Source organism: Heterodontus francisci, chromosome 10 (genome assembly GCF_036365525.1).
Source record: "Heterodontus francisci isolate sHetFra1 chromosome 10, sHetFra1.hap1, whole genome shotgun sequence".
Taxonomy (NCBI): domain Eukaryota; kingdom Metazoa; phylum Chordata; class Chondrichthyes; order Heterodontiformes; family Heterodontidae; genus Heterodontus; species Heterodontus francisci.
In genome coordinates, this window is record NC_090380.1 from 91555391 (window position 1) to 91580469 (window position 25079).

A 25079-nucleotide genomic window follows, 5' to 3' on the forward strand; every position below is an offset into this window, starting at 1 on the left:
GCCTGCATCCAAGATTGCTAAAGGAAGTGGGGGTGGAGATAGCAGAAGGGCTTACCATAATATTGCATACTTCCTTAGATACAGGGGAGGTGCCAGAGGATTGGAGAGTGGCAAATGTGACACCTTTATTCAAGAAAGGGTGTAAAGATAGTCCGAGTGACTGCAGGCTGGTCAGTTTAACATCAGTGGTGGGTAAGGTTTTAGAACTAATAATCAGGAAAAAAAATCAACAGCTGCTTGCAGAGGTTTGAGCTAATTAAGGATTGCCAGCATGGATTTGTGAAAGGCAGATTGTGCTTGACTAATCTAATTGAATTTTTTGCTGAAGTAAGAGAGAAGGTTGTTAAAGGGAATGCAATGGATGTTTATTTGCATTTTAAGAAAACATTTGACAAAGTACCACATAAAAGGCAGGTTGACAAAATTAAGGCTCATGGAATAGGAGGGTCCGTGTCAGTTTGGATTTTTTTTAAAAATTGGGTTGAAGATAGAAAGCAGTGAGTTGTGGTAAATGGTTACCTTTCAGACTGGAGGGTGATAGACAGTGGTGTTCTACAAGGGTCAGTGCTAGGACCACTGCTTTTTTGATATATATTGTCATGCTAGGCCCCCAACGGCCAAGAATGAGGCACATTAATTTTGTCATGAACATTGATTTTAAACTGTTACTGGAGTGAAGAAGACTTGTTAAACAGATTAGCCGTGGCTGGAAAAGACATTTGCACATTAACAGACAGTGTTTAGAAGGACAAAGCAGCCATTCCCTGACATTCAACCCACAATGGATCATCAGACGTTGAAGGTGGGGGAGCTTGCATTCCAGGTTGACTAAGATGGCCAAATGCACAAACAGACATGGTCAAACCAGCTAGTAACATGACCAACCTGCTGGGCAACTTGAGTTTTTTGAATTTGTACAGACAGTTTGGGCAGAAAGTCTGTTTGCTCCTGGACTGAGAAGATCTGCTCCCATCTCTTTCTCATAAGCCTCTGAAGACACTGAAGACACATGAACCCCAAGCAAGAAATGTCTCCTACAACGAACAAGGTTTAAGAATAATACTGGGCCCCAACGAAAAGCAAGATCTACCTACAATCAAGGACTCTACAGTGAGCTCAAAGAACCATAACAGCAATTCTTCAGATATTGCCTCAAACCTTTCTACTTCATTTTTCTTTTTTCTGTTTCTATTTGCATGTGTGTATCGCGTATGCATGCTAGCGTGGGGTGCAGCGTGTATCCGTAGGTGTTAACCACGTTAGGTTGAAAGTTGAAATTTATTAAACTTAAATTCTAAGAGAGCCTGTTTGTGCTGGTTTCTTTGCCTTATAATTGGAAAGTGGTGAATAAGGATTCACCAAGGGGGAGCTCAAAACACGGTGTGTTTAAAATTAAACCCTGTTACAGTAAGACCAGGTGAAGGCTGAAAGGGAGCCCTAGACCTCTTTCTCTTCCCACCTGGTCTTAACAATATAAATGACTTGGATATTGGAATACAGAGTAACATTTCAAAATTTGCCAATGGTACCAAACTTGGAAGAGTGGCAAATAGTAAGGATGGTAAAAATCAACTGCAACAGGACATCGACAGCCTAGCAGAATGGGCAGACTAGTAGCAAATGGAATTTAATAGAGAAGTGTAAGGTGATGCATTTTGGCAGAAGGAATGGGGAAAGGTCATACAAACTTAATGACACATTTCTAAAGAGTGTGCAGGGACAGAGGGACCTGAGGATGCATTTGCATAGATCTTTGAAGGTACCAGGACATATTGGAGTGGTTAGCAAAGCTTATGGGATCTTGGGCTTCATAAATAGAGGTATTGCATACAAAAGCGGAGAAGTTATGCTGAACTTTTATACAACTAGAATATTGTGTTCAGTCTGGACAGCATGCTTTAGGTAGGATTTGAGGATCTTGAGAGGGTGCAATGGAGGTATACCAAAATTGCTCCAGAGATGAGGGATGTTAGCTACAAGATTTAGGTCGGAGAAGCTGGGGTTGCTCTCCTTGGAACAAAGGAGATTGAGGGGAGATTTGATAGAGGTGTCCAAGATTATGATAGATTTGGATAAAGTAGACAAAGAAAAACTGTTCCCATCAGCTGATGTGACAAAGATTAGGGGACTTAGATTTAAAGTTGTGGGCATGAAATGCGGGGAGATGTGAGGAAGAGGTATTACGCAGCGCGTGGTAATGGAACTCACCGCCTGTGAGGGCGGTGGAAGCAGAGACGATTAATGATTTAAAAGGGAAATTGAATGGATATTTGAGGGCAATAAATTGCCGGGCTACGGGGGTAGAGCAGTGGAATGGGACTGACTGGATTGCTCTGCGGAGAGCCAGTGTGGACTTGATGGACCAAATGTGCTGTAAAGACTCCATGTCTATATGACTGACATTCAACAAATATAAAATTAGTCTTTAAGGGCCTGAAAGGTTGTTCAGTAATTGTGACTTAGTACACTGTTTAAAAACCCAGTTACACTTCATTCAATAAGCATAACTTTCTTGAGTATTTTTACAGCGGAATTAGAGTGCAAAAAGTGAAAGTTCACATCAATTCAAGTGATTTTTAAAGATTTTTATCTATGGGGACTTCAGCGCACCCTGTGAAGGAGCAAAGAATCACTGACAGCAACACCTGGATTTCTGTGTTTAACTGCATGTGCGGACTTCAGAATGATGGGAGTTTCACAGTTGTAGTGATGGCAAAAACTGACGGTTTCACCATCATTACAGTTACATAATCAGGGTCGATATATTCTGTTCAGCTTCATCCCCTCCACAATTGTATTGAAAATCCTACTTTAAAAAAAAAATCAAATATTTTATTTGCTGCAAATTGATGAGATGCAAATTGCAGATGCTACTTTTTGGGCTCTCTCTCAACATCTGCTAACCACAATGTGCTAAGACAACTGAAGGGCTTTTTAAGGAAGCAGAAGTACTACTTCATGTCAACCACTGTTTCAAGTTACACATTCTGTCCTGAAGATTAATTATTTGAAGGAAAGACCGATTCAATGAATCAAGAATAGAGTGAAGGACGGGAATATGCTTCGCAACTATGCCCATCCCAAATCCTCAGTGTAAAAATAACAAATCTCTTATCTAATAGATGTTGAACCATTATGAGGCCATCCATTCTGAGTCTTCCCTTTTATCAAGAAAACAGTCTGCTGATTTCCGAAATAGCTCCACAGGAAATCTCTCATGGTGGCTCTATGGGGTGATTAGGAAAAGTCTATTTTGTCTGGTTACTGCTGCATGCAGCCTATAACATTTAAAACCGCTTTCATTTTAATAATTGGTTTCACCTTGATTTTTGTTCACAGCATAGGCAGTAGTAAAGTTTTTAAAATTTGGGAGATTGTATTCTGTTGGCAATTTAATAGGGACTTGATTGAAGTGTGATATTGCTGTTAAAGTTGCTAGGCAACAAATGTCATTTGGCATTGTAATGCATAAAACAGTTAAAAGCTAACGGAATAGTAACTTAACTGGTGTTTGGGTGTTGATTGAGCTTGAAGATTGGAGGAATAAGCAGGGGTCAAGAATGGAAGAAGTAATTATTGAAGGGTTTTTAAATGAGGGAAATAGTATTTGTTTTAATTGACGGGCAACAAGAGTGCACACAGTTTCAAAACTGGAAAGATAAATGCTTTTTTTAAAAAAAAAAGATTACTACAAAAAGCACACTTAAAGAGACAGAGTTCATCTAAATAAACTTAATGATGCACTTTACTGATGTTTCTAGCAGAGAATTTAATGGTGAACGTTTACCCTTGCATAATTGCGAGCTACAGAAGAAAATGGGCTTTTTTCCACTAAACAACATTAAAGCTGCAGTACTCGTTTTTTTTCTAAATTCTAATGCTAATTTGCAGAAAACTCAGCATCTAGTTAAACTTGAATTTGAATAATTGTGACCAGATCAAAAGTAAAGCAACTTGTCTGTTTTTTAAAAAATGAGGGGAACCTTATATATTGAAGATGCTGCCATTATACACTCGTCAGCAGTAGATTGATACATATGACATTCTGTCTCTTTCTCTGCTTTTTCCATCAAAGTCAGAAATATGATAGCCTAAATGTACAAAGTATATGAGTCTTATAATCTTAGAATATGAAATAAATGTTATAAACATAACTTGTTCCCAGTTGGAGACTTGGTTTGATTTTAAATGTGCCTTGCTATGTCCTGTTCTTGCTTGCTAGATACATCTGGAATTTGTCAGGTCATAAAATGGTAGGGCTGTCAGTAGTATTTGTGTAGTTGGATTTCTTCTGCTTGGATATAATCATTGGAATGGTTTTTTTCAAAAAATGACAACATGTGGCAGTTTTTAAGTTTTAAATTTATGTTTTACTGTTAAAGCCACGTGCAGTCCAAAGTATATGATGGGTAAGTTGCTGGCAGCCAGATTAATTAACCAGTAGTGGTGCATTTGAACATTTGTACCTGGATTCAGTCTCCAGGTTGGAGCAGAAACCAGGATATCAAGTGTGTCTATCAAGTCTTCGTGCTGTGAGCATGTTGATACAAATGTACTGACATGATGAACAGTCCATTGGATCCAGAGACCACTGTATGAAATGGAATTTTGTACTGTGCACATATTGCACTTAAAACAAACTTTATAGCATAGGATTCCATTACTTTGTAATTTTTTCCGTAACACATTTTGGAACAAAATTAATTTTGGAATTTGGAAGCAAATGAAAGATTGCTAATGAGATGAAAAAAAAAGCTGGTGGCATGAGAAGTTACAAAATGTATCCATACGAATGCTTACTAAGGATGTGGAAAGTCATTCTAAAGATTCAGCAGTCCTGAATAGGAAGTTTGACTGGCGATGTGAGCACATTAGAATGCAAGAACTGTCTTCATGGGTTACTACATTGGGATAGTTTCAGAATAGATCTAGCAGCTCAAAACTGGGCATCATGATGCTCTGTGGGCCATCAGCAGCAGCAGAATTGTATTCAGCCACAATTTGTAGCGTCATGGTCTGGCATATCCCTCTCTCTACCATTACCATCAAGCTAGGGGACCAACCTTGGTTCAATGAGGAGTGTAGGAGAGCATGCCAGGAACCGCACCAGGCATACCTAAAAATGTGCCAATCTGGTAAAGCTGCAGCACAGGACTACATGCATGTTCAACAGCGGAAGCAACTTGCTATAAACAGAGCTAAGCAATATCAACACCAGTGGATTGGGTAAAATCTCTGCAGTCTGTCATTTCCAGTCATGAATGGTGATGTCCAATTGAACTGGAGAAAGAAATTTTATGAACATTCTCATCGTCACTGACAGTGTCCGGCACTTGAGTGCAAAAGACAAAGCTGAAGCATTTGAAATCATCTTCAGTCATAAGTGCTAAGTGGATGATCCCTCTCGGCCTCCTGCTGAGGTCCCCGCCATCTCCGAAATCAGTCTTCAGCCAATTCGGCTCAATGCACATGATATCAAGAAATGAATGCTGTATCCAGTGTACTCAAAAGTGCTGTGCCCTGACGACATCCTGGCTGCATTGCTGAAGACTTGTGCTCCAGAACTAGCTGCACCTCTAGCCAAGCTGTTCCAAGTACACGTACAACGCTGGCATCTACCTGACAAAGTGGAAAGTTTCCCAGGTATGCCCTGTGTACCAAAAGCAGTACAAATCCAATCTGACAAATTTGCACCCCATCAACCTACTGTTAATTGTCAGCAAAATGATGGAAGGCATCATCGACAATGCTGTCAAGTAGCAATTACTCTGCCATAACCTGCTCACTAGTGTTAAGATTGGGTTCTGCTAGGACCACTTGGCTCCAGAACTCATTCCAGCCTTGATCCAAACAGGAAGAAAAGAGCTGAATTTCAGAGGCGAGAATGACTACCCTTGACATCAAGGCAGCATTTGACACGGTGTGGCACCAAAGAGCTCTTATAAAATTGAAGCACTGTGGGAGTACGTTCACCAGGCAGACTGCATGGCTCACCACCACTTTCTCGAGGGCATGTAGGAATGGGCAATAAATGCTGACATTGCCAGTGATGCTCTCATCACGTGAATGAATAAATAAAATGTTGAATCACTTTCTTATTTCAACTAGATGGTAATATCAAATATTAAAACACTTTTGCACTGTTGATCATTTCAAAAATATGGCCTGAAGTCAACCTTTCCAATAACAGCAACTAGCATTTATATAGCACCTTTAATGTAGCAAAATATCCTAAGGCACTTCATGATCATTACTGACATTCCATGAAAGACGACTAGGTTTTTGTTTTATTTTAATTCTTCTGTAGCTTAGCAAGATTATGCATTAAGTAGATGTGTAGACTTGATCTGATTTTTCTTTGACAGTAGGATCTCAACGGACCTGAAGACCCCTTGGATTAAAAAAAAGTGTCAGGCAGAATTCCTCATCTGAATTATTTAGGAAACCCTTCTGCAAGTACATTTGTGTGGACTTCAAATATGGACAGATGGGCTCAGCTGTGGCAGCCCCTGTGACCAGACTGCTAATGCTCAATGTCAAGGCTAATTTATGAATTATCATTTGAGCAAGACACTAACTGTTGCCTTTTGCACCATGCTAACAATAGATCTTTTTCATTAAAGAATCTTTCTGGGAAGGAGGGGTGAAAAGAAGCTTTTTTTTTTAAAGGAGAGAAAAGGTAACTATTTTGATATACAAAGGAAAACTTTCTAAAATCTCAATAGTAGCAGAACATAACCTAAGAAATAGGAGCAGGAGTAGGCCACATTGCCCTGCGAGTCTGCTCTGCCATTCAGTAAGATCATGGTTGATCTGATCTTGTCCTCAACTCCACTTTCCTGTCTGTTTCCCGTAACCCTCACCTCCCCTATAGTTCAAGAATCTGTCTATCTCAGCCTTGAATATATTCATTGGCTCAGCCTCCACAGTTCTCTGGGGAAGAGCATTCCAAAGATTCATGACCCTCAGAGAAGGAATTCCTTCTCATCTCTCAATTAGGCGATCTCTTATTCTGAAACTATGCCCCCAGTTATAGATTTCTCATGAGGGGAAACATCCTCTCAGCATCTACCCTGTTGAGCTTCCTTAGTAAGATCACTTCCCATTCTTATACACTCCAGTGAGTATAGGCCCAGCCTGCTCAACCTTTCGTCATAAGACAACCCCTTCATCCCAGGAATCAACCTAGTGAACGTTCTCTGAACTGCCTCCAATGCATGCATATCCCTCCTTTAACTAAGGAGACCAAAACTGTATGCATTTACTCCAGGTGTTACGATCATCTAGTTTATGGTTTGTACTAATATTTTAGAGGTCCCTTTTAGTTTTGAAGAAATTAAATGTGTAGCTGTAAGAATTTAAAAAGGTTGCAGGACCAACCAAGATTACATTTCAAAGATCTTTCCATGTTTGCTTGCAAGGACAAAGTTGGAGTGGTGGGAGCCACTAAACAGCAGGTGGGCTCATTTAATAGGGGACTGGAACTACAAAGTCTGGAAGGAATTGCCCTGTCATTGTTAGCAGTATCAATTATTCATTTGGGTATCTGAAATTAGAGATGTTTGGAGTTGGAGGTAATTAGCTTTAATTGCTATCTCGGACACTCCACGTGTACTACATTACTATGGAGATAGATGATACAGGGAGATGCCTTTGGTCAGATGTTTTTATCTCTCTGCTGGCTAACGGTCAGTTGGTTAAGAAAGCTGTTGGCTTTGGGAGCAGCAGGACTTGAGTAAAGAGGCCATCAGGGACCAAGGGCGTTTCTGTTTTGAGTAAGGCCCATGCTCAAACTCTGAATCTAGATTTGTGAGGTGTTGAGACTTGGGGGATTGCCTAGCCGGATGCTAGCAGGAGAATCCTCAGGCGATCTCTTACCTCGGATGACAGAAACTAAAGAATCGAAGTGCATTCCTAAGAGCTATGGTACGCTTTGGATTGGTCCCAGGAGAAGTGAACAAACTGCCAAGATCCTGTAAAGATTAGTGCAACTCTTGGAGTGGAAGTAAAATGGGAGTGTTCTGTTGAGATTTAGAGTTTAAAGTATAAATGATTTCATTTTGTAGTGTCAATAGTGTTTTGCTTTGCTTAACTCTTGTACAGTAAAGTTCTTTTGTTTAAAATGTGAATTCTTGTGGTCTCATTCTTTAATAACTGAGAGTCGGAATTTCTTTTTAAACGTGTTACTGGTCTCTAATGGGATCAAAACGCAGTCATGGTCTTGCCAGTGCCCAGTACAATTGTACAAGACTTTCCCCACTTTTATATTCTATCCCCCCCCTTGCACTAAAGGTCAACATTCCATTTGCCTTCCTAATTACTTGCTGTACTGTTAGGACCAAGGTGGGGGGAATGCACTGTTAATTCAGTCCCACTTCTCCACAGGTCACAACATATTTTTTTTTAAAAACCCCACTTAGTGAAACAGTCATTCAGATATACTATTTTCCCCAGAATAGAACAGACTAACCAGGTTTTTTTTATCTGAACAACAAAATTACTTTTTTTTTATTATAAAACAAGTCTTAACTAATAATGGAGTAAAACAATATTTCTCAGATCAAATTTTTGAAAATCCAACATTAAATTTTTCAAAGTCCCCTTTCTACTTTAACCAATTTTTAAAGTCGCTTTTTTACCTTAACCCCTTCACACTCACACTCACACGCACACTCACATATATGTATACCTGTTAACCGAAAGCTAATAAGGGATTTTTGGATCAGAGCTCTGTTACAGATAACACCCGGGCAGATCACTTGCCCACCCCTGAAGAAAACAGCTGATGAGACACCCTGCATCAAAACTGGCACAAAGTCCAACCTTCGAGTACATGTAGACAGAATCTTTAGAACTGTTCTCTTCAGGTGGCGTTGAGAATTATTTTGTTAGGCTTTCTTCAAATACAGGAAACAAGATGAATTGACACAATGGACATCTGAGTCTTTTAGGGAATTGCTGGGTTGTAGATTTCTGTTCTTGGAATTCTCTCCTTCTGCAGCAGACATGACTTGTTAAACATTCAGCAGGAATCTGGTCTCTTCCTCCAGAAGGTCGCACACACACTCTGACAACCAAAGAGCTTTTCTGCCCATCCCAGGTGTTCTGTTACTACTGGGCTTGTCCAATCAAAGGAGCGTTTGTCGCTTTTCTGCTCCTGTTACCAGGGTTTCCACTCCATCTCCAATTGAGTCCTGTGACAAACCGCAACAGTGTTGCAAATCCGGCTTCCTTTTAAAAAAAAAACCCAGTCCCCATTTATTCAGCTTAACCTAAAAGAATTGCTTTCATAACAGCTCCACTCTCGGAGGAATGAAATGCCATTTTTAAATTAGTGTGCGAAAAATAGAAAACACATTTTCACACATACTCTTTTCAAATAACTTGAACAAAGTTAGATTCTCAATAAAGCATCTGCAATAATATGTTTACCTGCAATGTGGATAATTTTTGAGTGATAAGGTTGTAACAGTAAACTCCATCGGAATAGTCTGGCATTCTGATTTTTAAATTTTTCAACAAAGACTATCATCAAATCAGCTGACTCCAACTATCCAAACAAAATCCTCCAGTTGTTCCAAGCAAATTCGGTAGGAGTCTGTCTTTGTTATTGCATTAGCTTTTCTATAATCTACACAAACTTTAGTTGAATTGTCAGGTTTAGACACTGATACTACTGGTGAACTCCAGTTACTTTGATTGGGTTCTATTCAGTGGTTCTCCAGCATGTATTGGATTTCTGCTTTCATCTGGGCCTGTTGCTCTGGACTTGAGCGGTAAGAATGTTTTGGGAACGGATTCCCCTATATGCACATCATGTGTGGCTAAAGTTTAACATCCTGGCTTATCCCTACAGACTCTCTTAAATGCTGTGAGTAGTCTTGTTAGGTCTTCTCGTTGGTTTGCATCTAAATGTGAAAGCATAGTGTCCAATCTCCCTAGCAATTCAGTATTAGCTAACCGGATAGTAGGTTCAATTTGAGAATTGTCTAGGTCTCCTTCTGTCTCATTCTCGCTATCCCTTTCATCCTTCACTGTCCCTATTGCCTGACATACCTGTTATCCTCCTCCTGGTGATATTGTTTTAACATATCGATATGACACAGCTGATTCTTTTTACCGGCGATCTGGATTGTTAATCAAATAGTTTACGTCACCAATTCTCGAACACATTATATGGACCACTGAACCGTGCCCTCAACGGTTCACCTGTAAAGGCATCCATACCAACACTTCATCTCCTGGTTGAAATGTTCGGGTCTTGGCATGCTTGTCTGCCCATTTTTTCATAGTTGTTTGGGAAGCTATAAGGTGTCCCTGAGCCACTTTGCAAGCTTTTGTAAGCCGTTCCTGGAACATGGATGTATAATCTGGCACAGAGGAGTCAACCCTCTGTCCCAAAAATCTTTCTTTAATTAGTTTTACAGGGCTTCTTGTCTCATGTCCATAAGTTAATTCAAAAGGACTAAAACTTGTAGACTCATATTAGATGAATCCTTAGTGGCAAACAAAAAAAGTTCTAGCCCTTTATCCCATTCATGGGGATATTCATGACAGCATGCCCTGATTATTATTTTGAGGGTCTGGCGGTACCTTTCTAAAGTTTCCTGTATCTGTGGGTGGTATGCTGAAGATTTTAACTCTGATACCTAAGTCACCCATAACTTACTGAAAAATTTTAGACATGACATTGGAACCTTGATCTGACTGAACCTCAATCGGTAATCCATATCTAGTGAAGAACTTTACCACTGCCCTAGCAGAAATTGTTCTCAAGGGAATGGCCTCTGGGAACCTAGTAGCCATATCCATGATGGTGAGTATATAGTGGTGTCCTGCTTTTGGTAAGGGCCCTACACAGTCTACTAACACCCTACTAAATGGTTCTCCAGTAACTGGTATGGGAATTACAGGTGCCAGTTTTATGGCAAGTTGTGGTTTTTCCAACAATCAGGTTCCAGCACTGATCCCTGTGGCACTCCAATAGTTACAATTTGCTAACCTGAAAATGACCCACTTAACTTGACTCTTTTCCGTTACCATGGATAGAGGATTGGCTAACTAATATTTTTCTCCCAACACCATGAGCTCTATTTTGTGCAGTAACCTTTTATGTGGCACCTTATCAAATGCCTTTTCGAAATCCAAATACACTGCATCTACTGGTTCCCATTCATCCACTCAGTTGGTTACATTCTCAAAGAACTCGATTAAAATTTGTCGTCATAAAATTTGTCCAACGCTATTTTTGTTTTATAAAACAATGTTGACTCTGCTTAATTGCATTTTGATTTTCTAAATGTCCTGTTACAACTTCCGTAATGAATTCCAACATTTTCCTAATGACTGATATTAGGCTAAGTGGCCTATAGTTTCATGCTTTCTGTCTCTCTCCTTTCATGAATGGGGACGTCATTTGCGGTTTTCCAATCCTCGGGGACCTTGCAGAATCTAGTAAAGTTTGGAAGATTACAATTAATGCATCCATGTCTCCGCTTTAAAGACGTCTGCAAACGCGACATGAAGTCCTGTGACATTGATCACAAGTCGTGGGAGCCAGTTGCCAGCGTTCGCCAGAGCTGGCGGGCAGCCATAAAGGCGGGGCTAAAGTGTGGCGAGTCGAAGAGACTTAGCAGTTGGCAGGAAAAAAGACAGAAGCGCAAGGGGAGAGCCAACTGTGCAACAGCCCCGACAAACAAATTTTTCTGCAGCACCTGTGGAACAGCCTGTTGCTCTAGAATTGGTCTTTATAGCCACTCCAGGCGCTGCTCCACACACCACTGACCACTTCCAGGTGCTTGCCCATTGTTTCTCGAGATAAGGAGGCCGGAGAAGAAGTCACAAACATGGGCAAGTAAACTTCCTTCTGATTATCACCTACTGCCCCCACCCCAGCTGATGAGTCAGTACTCCTCCATCTTTAGTTTAGTTTAGAGATATAGCACTGAAACAGGCCCTTCGGCCCACCGAGTCTGTGCCGACCATCAACCACCCATTTATACTAATCCTACATTCCTACCACATCCCCACCTGTCCCTATATTTTACCTACCAACCTGCAAGTCTTTTGGCTTGTGGGAGGAAACCGGAGCACCCGGAGAAAACCCACGCAGACACAGGGAGAACTTGCAAACTCCACACAGGCAGTACCCAGAATTGAACCCGGGTTGCTGGAGCTGTGAGGCTGCGGTGCTAACCACTGTGCCGCCCAGTTGAATACTAGTTCGAGGAAGCACTGAGGTAGGCAAGGGCGCAGAATGTACTCCTGGGTGGGGGACTTCACTGTCCATCAGCAAGAGTAGCTCAGTAGCACCATTACTCACCGAACGGGCTGAGTCCTAAAGGACATAGCTGCTAGACTGGGTCTGCAGCAGGTGGTGAGGGAACCAATAAGAGGGGAAAACATACTTGAACTGGCCTTCACCAATCTGCCTGTTGCAGATGCATCTGTCCATGACAGTATTGGTAGGTGTGACCTACACAGTCCTTGTGGAGACCGAGTCCCGTCTTCACATTGAGGATCCCGCCATTGTGTTGTGTGGCACTACCACCGTGATAAATGGGATAGACTTCGAACAGATCTAGCGATTCAAAACTGGGCATCCATGAGGCGTTGCAAAATTGTACACAACCACAATCTGTAACCTCATGGCCCAGCATATCCGTCACTCTACCGATACCATCAAGCCAGGGGACCAACTCGGCGGGAGGGCATGCCAGGAGGAGCACCAGACATACCTCAAAATGATGTATCAACTTAGTGAAGCTACAACCCAGGATTGCTTGCATGCCAGATGGCATAAGCAGCATGCGATAGAGCGAAGCGATCCCACAGCCACCGGATCAGATCCAAGCTCTGTAGTCCTGCCGCATCCAGTCGTGAAAGGTGGTGGACAATTGCACAACAGGAGGAGGTGGCTCCACAAATATCCCCATCCTGAATGATGGGGGAGCCCAGCACATTAGTGCAAAAGACAAGGCTGAAGCATCTGCAGCAATCTTCAGCGAGATTCTCCTGAAGTCCCCAGCATTTCACATGCCAGTCTTCAGCCAATTCGGTTCACTCCACATGATGTTGAGAAATGACTGAAGGCACTGGATACTGCAAAGCATTCTGGCCATAGTACTGAAGATCTGTGCTACAGAACTTGCTGCACCCCTAGCCAAACTGTTCCAGTACAGCTACAACACTGGCATTTACCCGGCAATGTGGAAAATTGCTCAGGTATGTTCTATACACAAAAAGCATGACAAATCCAACCCGGCGAATTACCCCCCCATCAGCCTACTCTCGATCATCAGTAATGTGATGAAAGGTGTCGTCAATAGTGCTATTAAGCGGCACTTGCTTAACAACCTGCTCAGTGACGCTCAGTTAGGGTTCCGCCAGGGCCACTCTGCTCCTGACTGCATTACAGCCATGGATCAAACATGGACAAGAGAGCTGAACTCCAGAGGTGAGAGTGACTGCCCTTGACATCAAGGCAGCATTTGACCGAGTGTGGTATCGAGGAGCCCTAGCAAAACTGGAGTCAGTGGGGATCAGGGGAAAACACTCCGCTGGTTGGAGTCATAACTAGTGCAAAAAAAGATGGTTGTGGTTGTTGGAGGTCAATCATCTCAGCTCCAGGACATTACTGCAGGAGTTCCTCAGGGTACTGTCCTAGGCCCAACTATCTTCAGCTGCTTCATCAATGACCTTCCTTCAATCAGAAGGTCAGAAGTGGGGATGTTTGCTGATTGCGCAATGTTCAGCACCATTTGCACCACCTCAGATTCTGAAACAGTCCAGGTAGAAATGCAGCAAGACCCAGACTATAATCCATGCTTGGGCTGATAAATGGCAAGTAAGATTCATGCTACACAAGTGCCAGGCAATGACCGTCTCCAACTAGAGAGAATCTAACCATCTCCCCTTGATATTCAATGGCATTACGATCGCTGAATCCCCCACCATCAACATCCTAGTGGTTACCATTAACCAGGAATTGAACGGGACTCTCCATATAAATACCGTGGCTATATGAGCAGGTCAGAGGCTTGGAATCCTACAGCGAGTAAGTCACCTCCTGACCCCCGCCCCCCCCCCCCCCCCCCCAAAAAGCCTGTCCACCATTTACAAGGCACAAGTCAGGAGTGTGATGGAATACTGTCCACTTGTCTAGATGGGTGCAGCTCCAACAACACTCGACACCATCCAGGACAAAGCAGTCCGCTTGATTGGCATCTCATCCACAAACATTCACTCCCTCCACCACTGCGCAGTGGCAGCAGTGTGCACCATCTACGAGGTGCACTGCAGCAACGCACCAAGGCTCCTTAGACAGCACCTTCCAAACCCGTGATTTCGACCACCTAGAAGGACAAGGGCAGCAAATGCATGGGAACGCCACCACCTGCAAGTTCCCTTCCAAGCCACACACCATCCTGACTTGGAACTTTATCGCGGTTCCTTCACTGTTGCTGGGTCAAAATCCTGGAACTCCCCTCCTAACAGCACTGTGGGTGTGCTTAACTCACATGGACTGCAGGGTTCAAGAAGGCAGCTCGCCAGCACCTTCTCAAGGGTAATTAGGGATGGGCAATGAATGCTGTCCTAGCCAGCGATGCCCACATCCCATGAATGAATGAATCAAAAAGGATTGTGGTGGAAGCAGGTGCAATCAATGTATTCAAAGGGGATTAGATAGTTACCTGAAAAGGAAGATTGTACAGCATTGTGGGGAGAAGGGGTGGTGGTTGGGGGGCACGGTGGGTAATGGCACTAAGTGAATTGCTCACTCAGAGCTAGTGTAGACACGATGAGCCTAATGGTGGCCTCCTGTGCTGTAACAATTCTGTGATTTGTTCACAATATCTGCCATTTTCTTGTTTCCCATTATCAATTCTCCAGTCTCATCCTCTAAGGGACCAATGTTTTACTTTCGCTACTCTTTCCCTTTTTATATACTAATAGAAGCTCTTACTGTCTTTTACTTCTTGCTAATTTACTCTCATCTATTTTCTTCCTCTTTTTGAGTCATCTTTTGCTGGTTTCTAAACATTTCCCAATCTTATGACCTATCAATAATCTTCGCACCATTGTATGCTTTTTCTTTCAATTTGATACCATCCTTAACTGCCATAATTGGTTCATCCTTCTCATAGAGTCTTTCTTTCCCAATGGAATATATCTTTGTAGAGAATTATGAAGTATCTCCTTACATGTCTACCACTGTTTATCTACCGTCTGATGTTTTCATCTATTTTCCTAGTCTACTTTAGTTAACTCTGTCTTCATACCTTTGTAATTGCCTTTATGTAAGCTTTAGACGCTAGTTTCAGACCCAAGCTTCTTGCCGTAATACTCAATGTAAAATTCACCACGTTATGATCACTATTCCCTAGAGGACCCTTTACTGAGAGATCATTAATCCTGCCTCATTACACATTGCCAGATCTAAAATAGCCTCGTCTCTGGTTGGTTCCACAGTGTATTGTTCTAAGAAACTGCTGAATACATACAGTGAACTCACCCTCAAAACTACCTTTTTGCCAATTTAATTTGTCTAATCTATATGAAGATTAAAGCCATCCACAATTATTGCAGTACCTTTCTTACATGCCCCCATTATTTCTTGATTTATACTCTGTCCTACAGTGTAGCTGATGTTAGGGGGCCTATAGACTTCTCCCACCAGGCACTTCTTCCCCTTCTTATTTCCACCCAAACTGATTCTATATCTTAGCCAACATCATTTTTCACTACTGTACTGATCTCATCCTCTATTAACAGAGCCAACCCACCTTTTTCCTTTCTGTCTATCCTTCCAAAATGAAGTGTCCCGAGTATTCAGTTCCCAGCCTTGGTCGCCTTGCAGCTACATCTCTGTAATGGCTATCAGATAATACCTATTTATTTCTATTTGTGCCATCAATTCATCTATCTTGATATGAATGCTGCATGCATTCAGATAAAGAGCCTTTAATTTTGTCTTGTCCTTTTCCCTTTGCCCCTATTTGCAGGTGCACTGTTATGTATGTATGCTCTGTTCCTTCCTGTCACACTCTGGTTATCATTACCCATATCTCCATCCTGCACGAACCATAACCTTGTCCTTACTCTCTAACCTTCTAAATTTCCCTTCTCTTGAACTCTTTCCCCCTTCCCCCACCCTGCCACTATTTCGTTTACAGCCTTGTCTGCAGCCCGAGTTATTTGATTTATTTTTTTTCTTTCATGAGATGTGAGCGTCGCTGGCATTTGTTGCCCGTTCCTAATTGCGCATGAGAAGGTGGTGGTGAGCTGCAGTCCATCTGGTGCAGGCACACCGAGTGCTGTTAGGAAGGGAGTTGCAGGTTTATGAGCCTGTGACAGTGAAGGAACAGCAATATAGGTCCAAGTCAGGATGATGTGTTACTTGGAGAGAAAGGGGCCAGGACATTGGTTCAAGCATGGTTCCAGTGAAATCTGGCCAGAACGGAACAGCTCCCTGTTTCTCCAATACTGGTGCCAGTTACCCATGAATTGAAACCCATTTCTCCCACACCCGTGTTTGAGCCATGCATTCAAGTCTGTGGTCTTATTGACCCAATGTCAATCTGTTCGTGGCTCAGATAGTAATCCAGAAGTGCGCATGCTTCAATCTGATGGATGGGAGCCTGTTTCTTTTGACTAGAGAAAATTTCCAGTAATTTCTTTTACTTAGTCCATGACTGATCTGCTTTGATCTTTTAGTCTGAGATGTAACTTTCCTACAAGTTTCTTGGATGTCTTTTAATGTACATGCTAACTGTTTAAAAAAAAAAGAAGCTCCTGCAAGCTTTAAAGCTGCTTTAAGATATGGACTTTCATATTTTTGAATTTTTCAATGTTTTATTTGTCCAACTAATCTGCAATTTCTCACTTGTCATATGACAAGAAACGCATCACGACAACTACAGCAGCGCTTGATGTAAGGGGTGCCAGTATATTATAGTATCCAGTGTTGCTGTTGCAGATGGAGGGAAATTTAAATCCATGGGAGTATATGATACTCCTACAGCAGAAGACTTTTTTTAAATAAGCTTTCCCAGAGACAGCCATGTTCTGCTAAAGGTATCCAAAGTCTGAAACAACTATTTTCCACCCTTCCCTCAATACGGCTTTCTCGATGCAAGCGAGAATCCCATCTGGAGTCTGCACACATTTTAAAATTTGTTTGATCCCTGGTCATTAGCTGGATCAACTCTGGAGTAAGCAGTCAGGCTGAAGTCCCATCCTGCTGTGATAAACATAAATTCTGCAGACAGTCCAGACTCGTGTTGTGGTATTGTCAACTATTTGCAGTAATAGGCAGTTTTATAGCCATATATACTAATAAACAGGAAAATAATTGAACCTGTGGAGGTCTCGACTGTGCCATTCTGAAATGGAGGGCCCAATCAAACTTTTATCTGCGAGGCAATATATGTCACATAATTTAGTTGTTAACCTGGCTAAATTGATAACACTGTTGCTTCTGGGTTAGATGGTTATGAGCTCAAGTCCCCCTCCAGAACTGAAATGCATAATTCAGGCTGATATTCTAGTGTAGTATTGAAGAAGTTCTGTATTGTTGCAGTTGCTTTTGATCGAAAATATTAAACTGAAGTCCTGTCGGCTTTTTGAATGTTCATGGTCACTGCAGTAGCCAAAAAAGAATGGAGACTGCTCCTAGAATGCTGGCCTCAATTCTTCCATCAACCAGAAACAGATTAGCTGATCATTCATCTAATTGTTTGTGGAAACTTGCTTAGCAGCAAATGGTTGCTGCATTTGCCTAAAATAGGTCATTTAAAGACATTTGAGATGGTATAGAGTCATAGAACCATAGAGTCGTACAGCATAGAAACAGGCTGGTCAGCCCACCGCGTCCAAGCCGACCATAATGCCTATCTATACTATTCCCACCTGCCTGCATTAATTCCATATCCCTCTATGCCTTGCTCATTCAAGTACCTGTCCAGTTGCCTCTTAAATGTTGCTACTGTTCCTGCCTCCACCACCACCTCTGGCAGCTCATTCCAGATGCCCACTATTCTTTGTGTAAAACATTTACCCCTTTGATCCCCTTTAAACCTCCTCCCTCTCTCCTTAAATCTATGCCCTCTAGTTTTAGTCACCCCTACCATGGGAAACAGACTCTGGCTATCTACCCTATCTATGCCTCTCATAATTTTATATACCTCTATCATGTACCCTCTCGGCCTCCTTCGCTCCAGGGAAAACAGACCCAGTCTATCCAATCTCTCTTTATAACTCAATCCCTCCAAACCAGGCAACATCCTTGTGAATCTTTTCTGCACCCTCTCTAGCTTAATCACATCTTTCCTGTAGTGCGGCGACCAGAACTGCACGCAGTACTCCAAATGCGGCCTAACCAACGTTATGTACAACTGTAACATGACGTCCCAACTCTTGTACTCAATGCCTCGGCCGATGAAGGCAAGCATGCCATACTCCTCCTTCACCCTGCCTACCTGTGTTGCCACTTTCAGGGAACTATGTACTTGCACCCCAAGGTATCTCTGCTCAACAACGCTCCCCAGGGCCCTGCCATTCACTGTATATGTCCTGCCCTGGTTTAACTTTCCAAAATGCATCACTTCGCACTTGTCTGCGTTATGTTCCATTTGCCACTCCCTTGCCCACTTTCCCAGTTGATCTATATCCTGTTGTAACCTTAGACAACCTTCTTCATTGTCCACTATACCACCAATTTTGGTGTCATCATTTACTAATCATGCCCCCTACATTCACATCCAAGTCATTAATATATATGACAAACAACAGAGCGCCCAGCACCAATCCCTGCGGCACATCACTGGTCACTGGCCTCCAATCTGAAAAACAACCCTCCACTACCACCCTCTGCCTCCTATCACCAAGCCAATTTTGTATCCAATTGGCTAGCTCACCCTGGATCCCATGTGTTCGAACCTTCCGGAAAGGTATAAGGTGCTATATAAACACAAGTATTTGAAAATATAATTTCATGAAAATTATATCACACCTCAATGAACCTGTTTTCTTTTTGAACTTTGAAGGGAATATTTAAAGCAAAACAAGTGACGCGTTTGCAGTACCTCGTCATTCATCATTTATCCCATTTGTGAGATATAAAATATCCTTTATTTAAACAGCAATCCATAAATGCGAAGAGCAGTAGAGAGATACAGCACTGAAACAGGTCCTTCAGCCCACCGAGTCTGTGCCGACCAACAACCACCCATTTATACTAATCCTACATTAATCCCATATGCCCCACCATTCGCCGACCACCTACCTACACTAGGGGCAATTTACAATGGCCAATTTACCTATCAACCTGCAAGTCTTTGGCTGTGGGAGGAAACCGGAGCACCCGGTGGAAACCCACGCTTACACCAGTAGTGTAAGTTATTTTTCTGTAGAAAATTTTGAAATGCATTTAATTTATGTAGGTTTTCCTCTCAACAAAAGAATTTTGATATCAGGTAAATATACTTCGTAATAGAGTGATGGGAATGTGTATGTTCTGGATCAGTGAATACCTTCCAACATTGTTAAGTTAGTCATGGTAATGTGCCAAGGAAAACTATTTAAATATATAAAACTAATATATAGTACAAAGGTGCTTTTAATTTGGCAGCTGACGAAAGATCATCAACCTGAAGTATCTTAACTGTTTCTCTCTCCACAGACATTGCCTGACCTCCTCAGTATTTCTAGCATTTTCTGTTTTTTAATTTGGTGGCCTTTGTGGGTGTTAGCTGCTAGTAGTGAGTTTTTGAAGCATTTGTTCAGAGGCTAAGAAATCCTCTTTCTCCAAAAAACTAGAATATTTGTACTGATAATCCTACTTTCAACTTCTTTGTGTTGTTTGTAGGAGCTGCTTTGAAGTATTGCTATATTGTAGGGAGGATGACTCATCTAAAGAGTTCTGGGAAGAATTTTTTAAAACCATTCAGGTAACATTTGCAATTTTTGCGCTCGTATCCTAATGACTTCACTGTTAATTATATAAAATAGTTTCATAAAATACACAAATTATAGTTCATATTTGCTGTGTCGCAGAATGCTTGCTTTACTTTTTATGGCATCACTTTTTAAATTAAAGCAATGTAATTATCCTGTTTCCTAATTTTCATTAACTTTGTACAATTTTTTTCTCCTCTACAGGAATGTCACCATGTTTTACAAAATGACTTAAATGCAGAATTTGATGTACTAATCAGGATGAGTAGAAATGGAGGCCCATGGCAAAATCCAGTACTGATGTCCATCCTTAGCCAAGAGTTAGTAACTCAGGAATTAGGTACTGTAATTGGTGTTTTGCATATTGAGTAGTTTCTTAAGTCATAGCATTTTTTGCCCCAAACCTAATTTGAAATGTTTAAATTTGAGGCTCTTGGTATTACTAAAACCTCATTTGTCCACCTCCACGGATGAGGTTATAGTGGTTCTATTTCATACAGCATTTTTTCCTGTGTCCACTGTTCCTCTCAATCACGAGTTTTGTGGTTTAACTTTAAACTTTGAGTCTAAATTTTCTTGAAACTTATACCATTGTAATAACTTGATGGCATATGCCATTATTTAAATGTAAAAGTTCAAGGATATAATGGAGTTAGCATGTTATGCCATTAATTGTGTTGTGTCATAATTTGGTGGAATATATGTGCCACTCTGCCAGTAGATTCACCTAAACACACAAAAGTTTCTTCTTGTTCAACCCATCTTTGTAGTTGGTGGCAATCACCAATCTGTTTTCATAGGACTTAAACTGAAAAATAATGGCCCAAATGGTCTGATCGTGTTACGACGAGCTAAAATGTGTTTGCTGCTCAGGACAGTAAGTGGGTATCTTTTCACGAAGAGAAGTTTGTTTCATTTTTTTCAAAAGCAATTGATTCATGCCTGGAATTCTTTTTGAGGGGGATTTGTACATATATCACAAATCATTAAGTCATATGTTCAAACTCATGTAATTATTTCATCCATACCTTACATCTTTGGATTTTTTTTTTACTTAGCAATAATCTAATCGCACAAATTGACAAATTTTTGAATAATTTTGAATACAAGTTATCGTTGTCATTTTAAAATCACACTCCAGTTTGATTTTTATTGTCGTTGACTGTTGTCATCTATAAATGAGCATTAATTACATTGAATTGGAGAGTCCAGAAACCAGCAAAGAGATGGAAATAGAGAGAGGCAACACAACATTAATTTACACTTGTCTTAACAAAAAGTAACAATTGACTATTAAAACATCACAATAAAGCAATCTAAAACAATTGGCAAGTTCCAAAGTGAAGACTCTGGTAAGAAATTGACGCATGCAATGCTGATTACTGAAATGTACAATGTAAAAGGAAATGTTAGATCAAATCTATTGCCATTTGCTTTTTTGATATTTGAACAGTGTACAGCCCAAGGAAAACAAACTTTAGAGTAGCGCAGTGGTTAGCACTGCAGCCTCACAGCTCCAGCGACCCGGGTTCAATACTGGGTACTGCCTGTGTGGAGTTTGCAAGTTTTCCCTGTGTCTGCGTGGGTTTCCTCCGAGCGCTCCGGTTTCCTCCCACATGCCAAAGACTTGCTGGTTGATAGGTTAATTGGCCATTATAAATTGCCCCTAGTATAGCTAGGTAGTAAGGAAATATAGGGACAGGTGGAGATGTGGTAGGAATATGGAATTAGTGTAGGATTAGTATAAATGGGTGGTTGATGGTCGGCACAGACTCGGTGGGCCGAAGGGCCTGTTTCAGTGCTGTATCTCTAAACTAAACTAAACTGTGCAATACAGAGCGTAAGCACAGAAAGTTAGCAGTGAATGTATCTAAAGAAACTGAATCGCTGTTTTGGTGAGCAGAATCAGAGGAAGAAATTTTTTCCCTTGGCCACATGTAATAATATCAGAGCTGACAGGCTGTAACAAGGTGATAGCCAGAGTATCGTGGCTGCAGGAACAAAGTCAGTAACTGATTAGCCCACTGGCTGGAAAAAGCCAGATAATGACATCCAACCACTTTCTGCAAAGATTCTAGCAGCACATCATATTTGTGGAAAGCCCCAAATATTTTATTAAAACAAAGTTAGTATGTAAGTATTCTGTTCAAATTAACCTTGATGTATAGCAGAATGTAAAATTATACAAATGTGTCAACAAAAAGAACAAGCCATGGTTATCCAAGTATTAGTGTTCACGAACTATAATTTTTTCGAGAACAGATTGACTGGATGGAAAACAATGAGACAAGATCAGGCAACTGGGTATAAAAGATTTTAAACTTATATTTTTAAAGACTGGTTGAGAATGGATAGAATAAAATGTACTGTTAAAACTAACAGCAAAAGATAATGGTGAAGAGGTAAGAGTTTGTGGGCAGAGAATAGATGGGATGAACAATGGTAATGTCTTAAAATTCCCCAATTTCTCCTTCCTTTCTGGAGTATATTCTGGATGCTGATAGTCCTCCAGTATCTTGCCCAAGTGTCTGGTCTTCCTGTGTGAGCCTCAATACTGAGGTTCAGTAGGCCATTAAGCTATGAAAGACACTTCAAGTAAAATGAATCTTGCTCTAGCTTGATGTCCACACATTTGCCTTTTCCAGCAGAAGTCCTTGAATAGTAAATTGAAGCAAGAATCCTGGTTATTTTCTGCTCCTCTTCCTAGTAACCGAAGGGCATTGAGGTCATTGTGGCAGAATTGCCACTTCGCTAACTCAGTACATAAATAGGAATCATGCCTGGGACCTTTTTAGGCTGCATTTATACTTGCTAGGCTGTTAATGGATCATCAAAACTTACTTAAACTTGCATTTTAGGAGTTAATACAATACAAAGCTGTGCCAGACATTTGAGTACTCATAGTGTTTTGTTACATCACCAGCATGCAGACTGAAAACTTGAAAAACAACCAGCCCAGGGAGACTGGAATTTCCCTGAGCATGTAAGCAGTCATGATTAAAGGAGCAAAGGGAATTAGCTAATCAACTATTTTGTTTTAATTACAAAGCCCTTTAGTACTTGGGCCTGGTACGTGCAATTCATATATACATTCAGATCCTTCATTGCACCAGCTAATATTTTGAAATGCTGTTACATTAGATTAAATTGCACAGCTCATAAATTTAAGTAAGCAGTGGCACATTTAGTATAATATTCTAAGTGCACATACAACTTAAAGGGGTGCTTTTTTGTTGGTTTATATAATTTATTTTTAAATAATACAGCTTGTCCATCTGTGCATTCATCAACAGTCCCTACTTGTACAATATCTGCTAAAAGCAGTGCACATTAAACTTTAAATTGATGTTTCTTCTTCAGTATGGTCAATGCTGAATGCATGGCATAATAGGTAGAATTGTCACTGTGTCTTCACCACCACTATTGAACTGAAACAAAAATTGGAGTTAGACCCCTGCTGTGCTGCCTACCGTATCATTTTACCAAATAGGCTGAGAAGAATGCAGCTATGCATTTCTGTCCATCTGCAGCTTCGTTCTGTTTTCAGCCAATTGTTGAGTAATGGTTGACTTGATAGGCTGTGTTGCATCTACTACTGACATGCAAAGATTGGGTAGATGGAGGATGGGTTAGGGCATCAGTTGCCTAACTTTCATAGTATGACCTTATAGTATGTGCCTTAAAAGCACAATTACTATCGAGAAAAATCCATTCAGTATTTAGTCTGAAGAAAGGTTGTATGTCTATTAATTAGACTGCTTAATGTTTTTATATTCATTGTGTGATAACTGATTTTTGCTATTTACAGAAATAGACTAATCTAAATTTAAGATTGTAAACAATACTTCAATCTGGTGGACTTAATTTCACTGTCTTCCTATCCATTTTGTGCTTTTTACAGTAAATGAATACTTGGGATCAGAATCTCCAGTGTTCTTTGAATACAGAGTGAAATACTTGATGAAGTATGAGCATATCGGAGAAGCAATGACATTGACCAAATACTGTGTAAATCATCCTCAAACTGGCACAAACAAGTACTTTCTCCACTTATTTTTAACCTGGTTGTGCCGCTCATCACCGGAAGAAATCCTGCTGCAGGAGGTACGGTTACATGATGTGTTTCATTTATAAGCATTTTAATTAATCAAAATTTCTCTCAAGTTTTAAAAGTATGTCACTATACTTTTTTATATAGCAGTAAGTAAGTAGGCGAAATAATTTACTTTTCCGATGCCCTCTGTCAGTTTAACAGTTTCCTGGTCCTAACCTCTTCACCATGGACATCCAATCTCTCTACACCACCATCTCCCACCAGGACAGTCTGAGGGCTCTCTGCTTCTTCCTTCAATGGAGGGCCAACGAATCCCCGTCTACCACCACCATCCTCCTCCACCTGGCTGAACCTGTTCTCAGATTGAACAATTTCTCCCTTAACTCCATTCACTTCCTCCAATTAAAAAGTGTTGCTTTGGGTACCTAACTATGCCTGCCATTTTGTGGGTTATGTGGAGCATTGTTTGCCCTCTCCCTCACCTTTGTCAAGTACATTGTATTGGTGCCATTTCCTGCCTTCGCCCTTTGCTGCCAATTTCCGCCCTTCTCTCATATTCACGTGGTCCATCTCCAACTGTTCCCTCCCTTCCTTTCCTTGACTTTTCACCCTATCTCCAGGAATGGAGATAATCAATTAATATTCACTATAAACGCACTGACTCCCATAGCTGGCTTGACTATACTACTTCACACCCCGCTTTCTGACAGGGTCCTCAACTGTGTCCATTCCATTTCATTTTTACACAGAGGGTGGTGAGTGCCTGGAATTTGCTGCCAGGGGAGGTGGTGGAAGCAGATACGATAGCGACGTTTAAGAGACATCTTGACAAATATATGAATAGGAAGGGAATAGAGGGATATGGGCCCCGGAAGTGCAGAAGGTGTTAGTTTAGGTAGGCATCAAGATCGGCGCAGGCTTGGAGGGCCGAATGGCCTGTTCCTGTGCTGTACTGTTCTTTGTTCTTTGTTCATTACCTTCTACTCTCACCCCTTTCCCTCCCTCCCAGTACCACAATAGGTTGTTTCTTGTCCTCATCTTCCATCCCACCAGCCTTCATATTCAACGG

The 25079-nt window shown here is 41.2% G+C and overlaps 1 protein-coding gene across 2 annotated transcripts in view; it reads left to right on the forward strand.

The window, feature by feature from the left end:
* Nucleotides 1-25079, forward strand: part of LOC137374629 (zinc finger protein 654-like) — a 67324-nt gene that overhangs the window by 18683 nt on the left and 23562 nt on the right. For both annotated transcript variants that reach the window (XM_068041043.1, XM_068041045.1), the window contains exons 3-5: nt 19868-19949; nt 20161-20296; nt 23858-24060. In XM_068041043.1, the coding sequence (XP_067897144.1) occupies nt 19868-19949; nt 20161-20296; nt 23858-24060 (421 nt within the window). The remainder of the gene's footprint in view (nt 1-19867; nt 19950-20160; nt 20297-23857; nt 24061-25079) is intronic.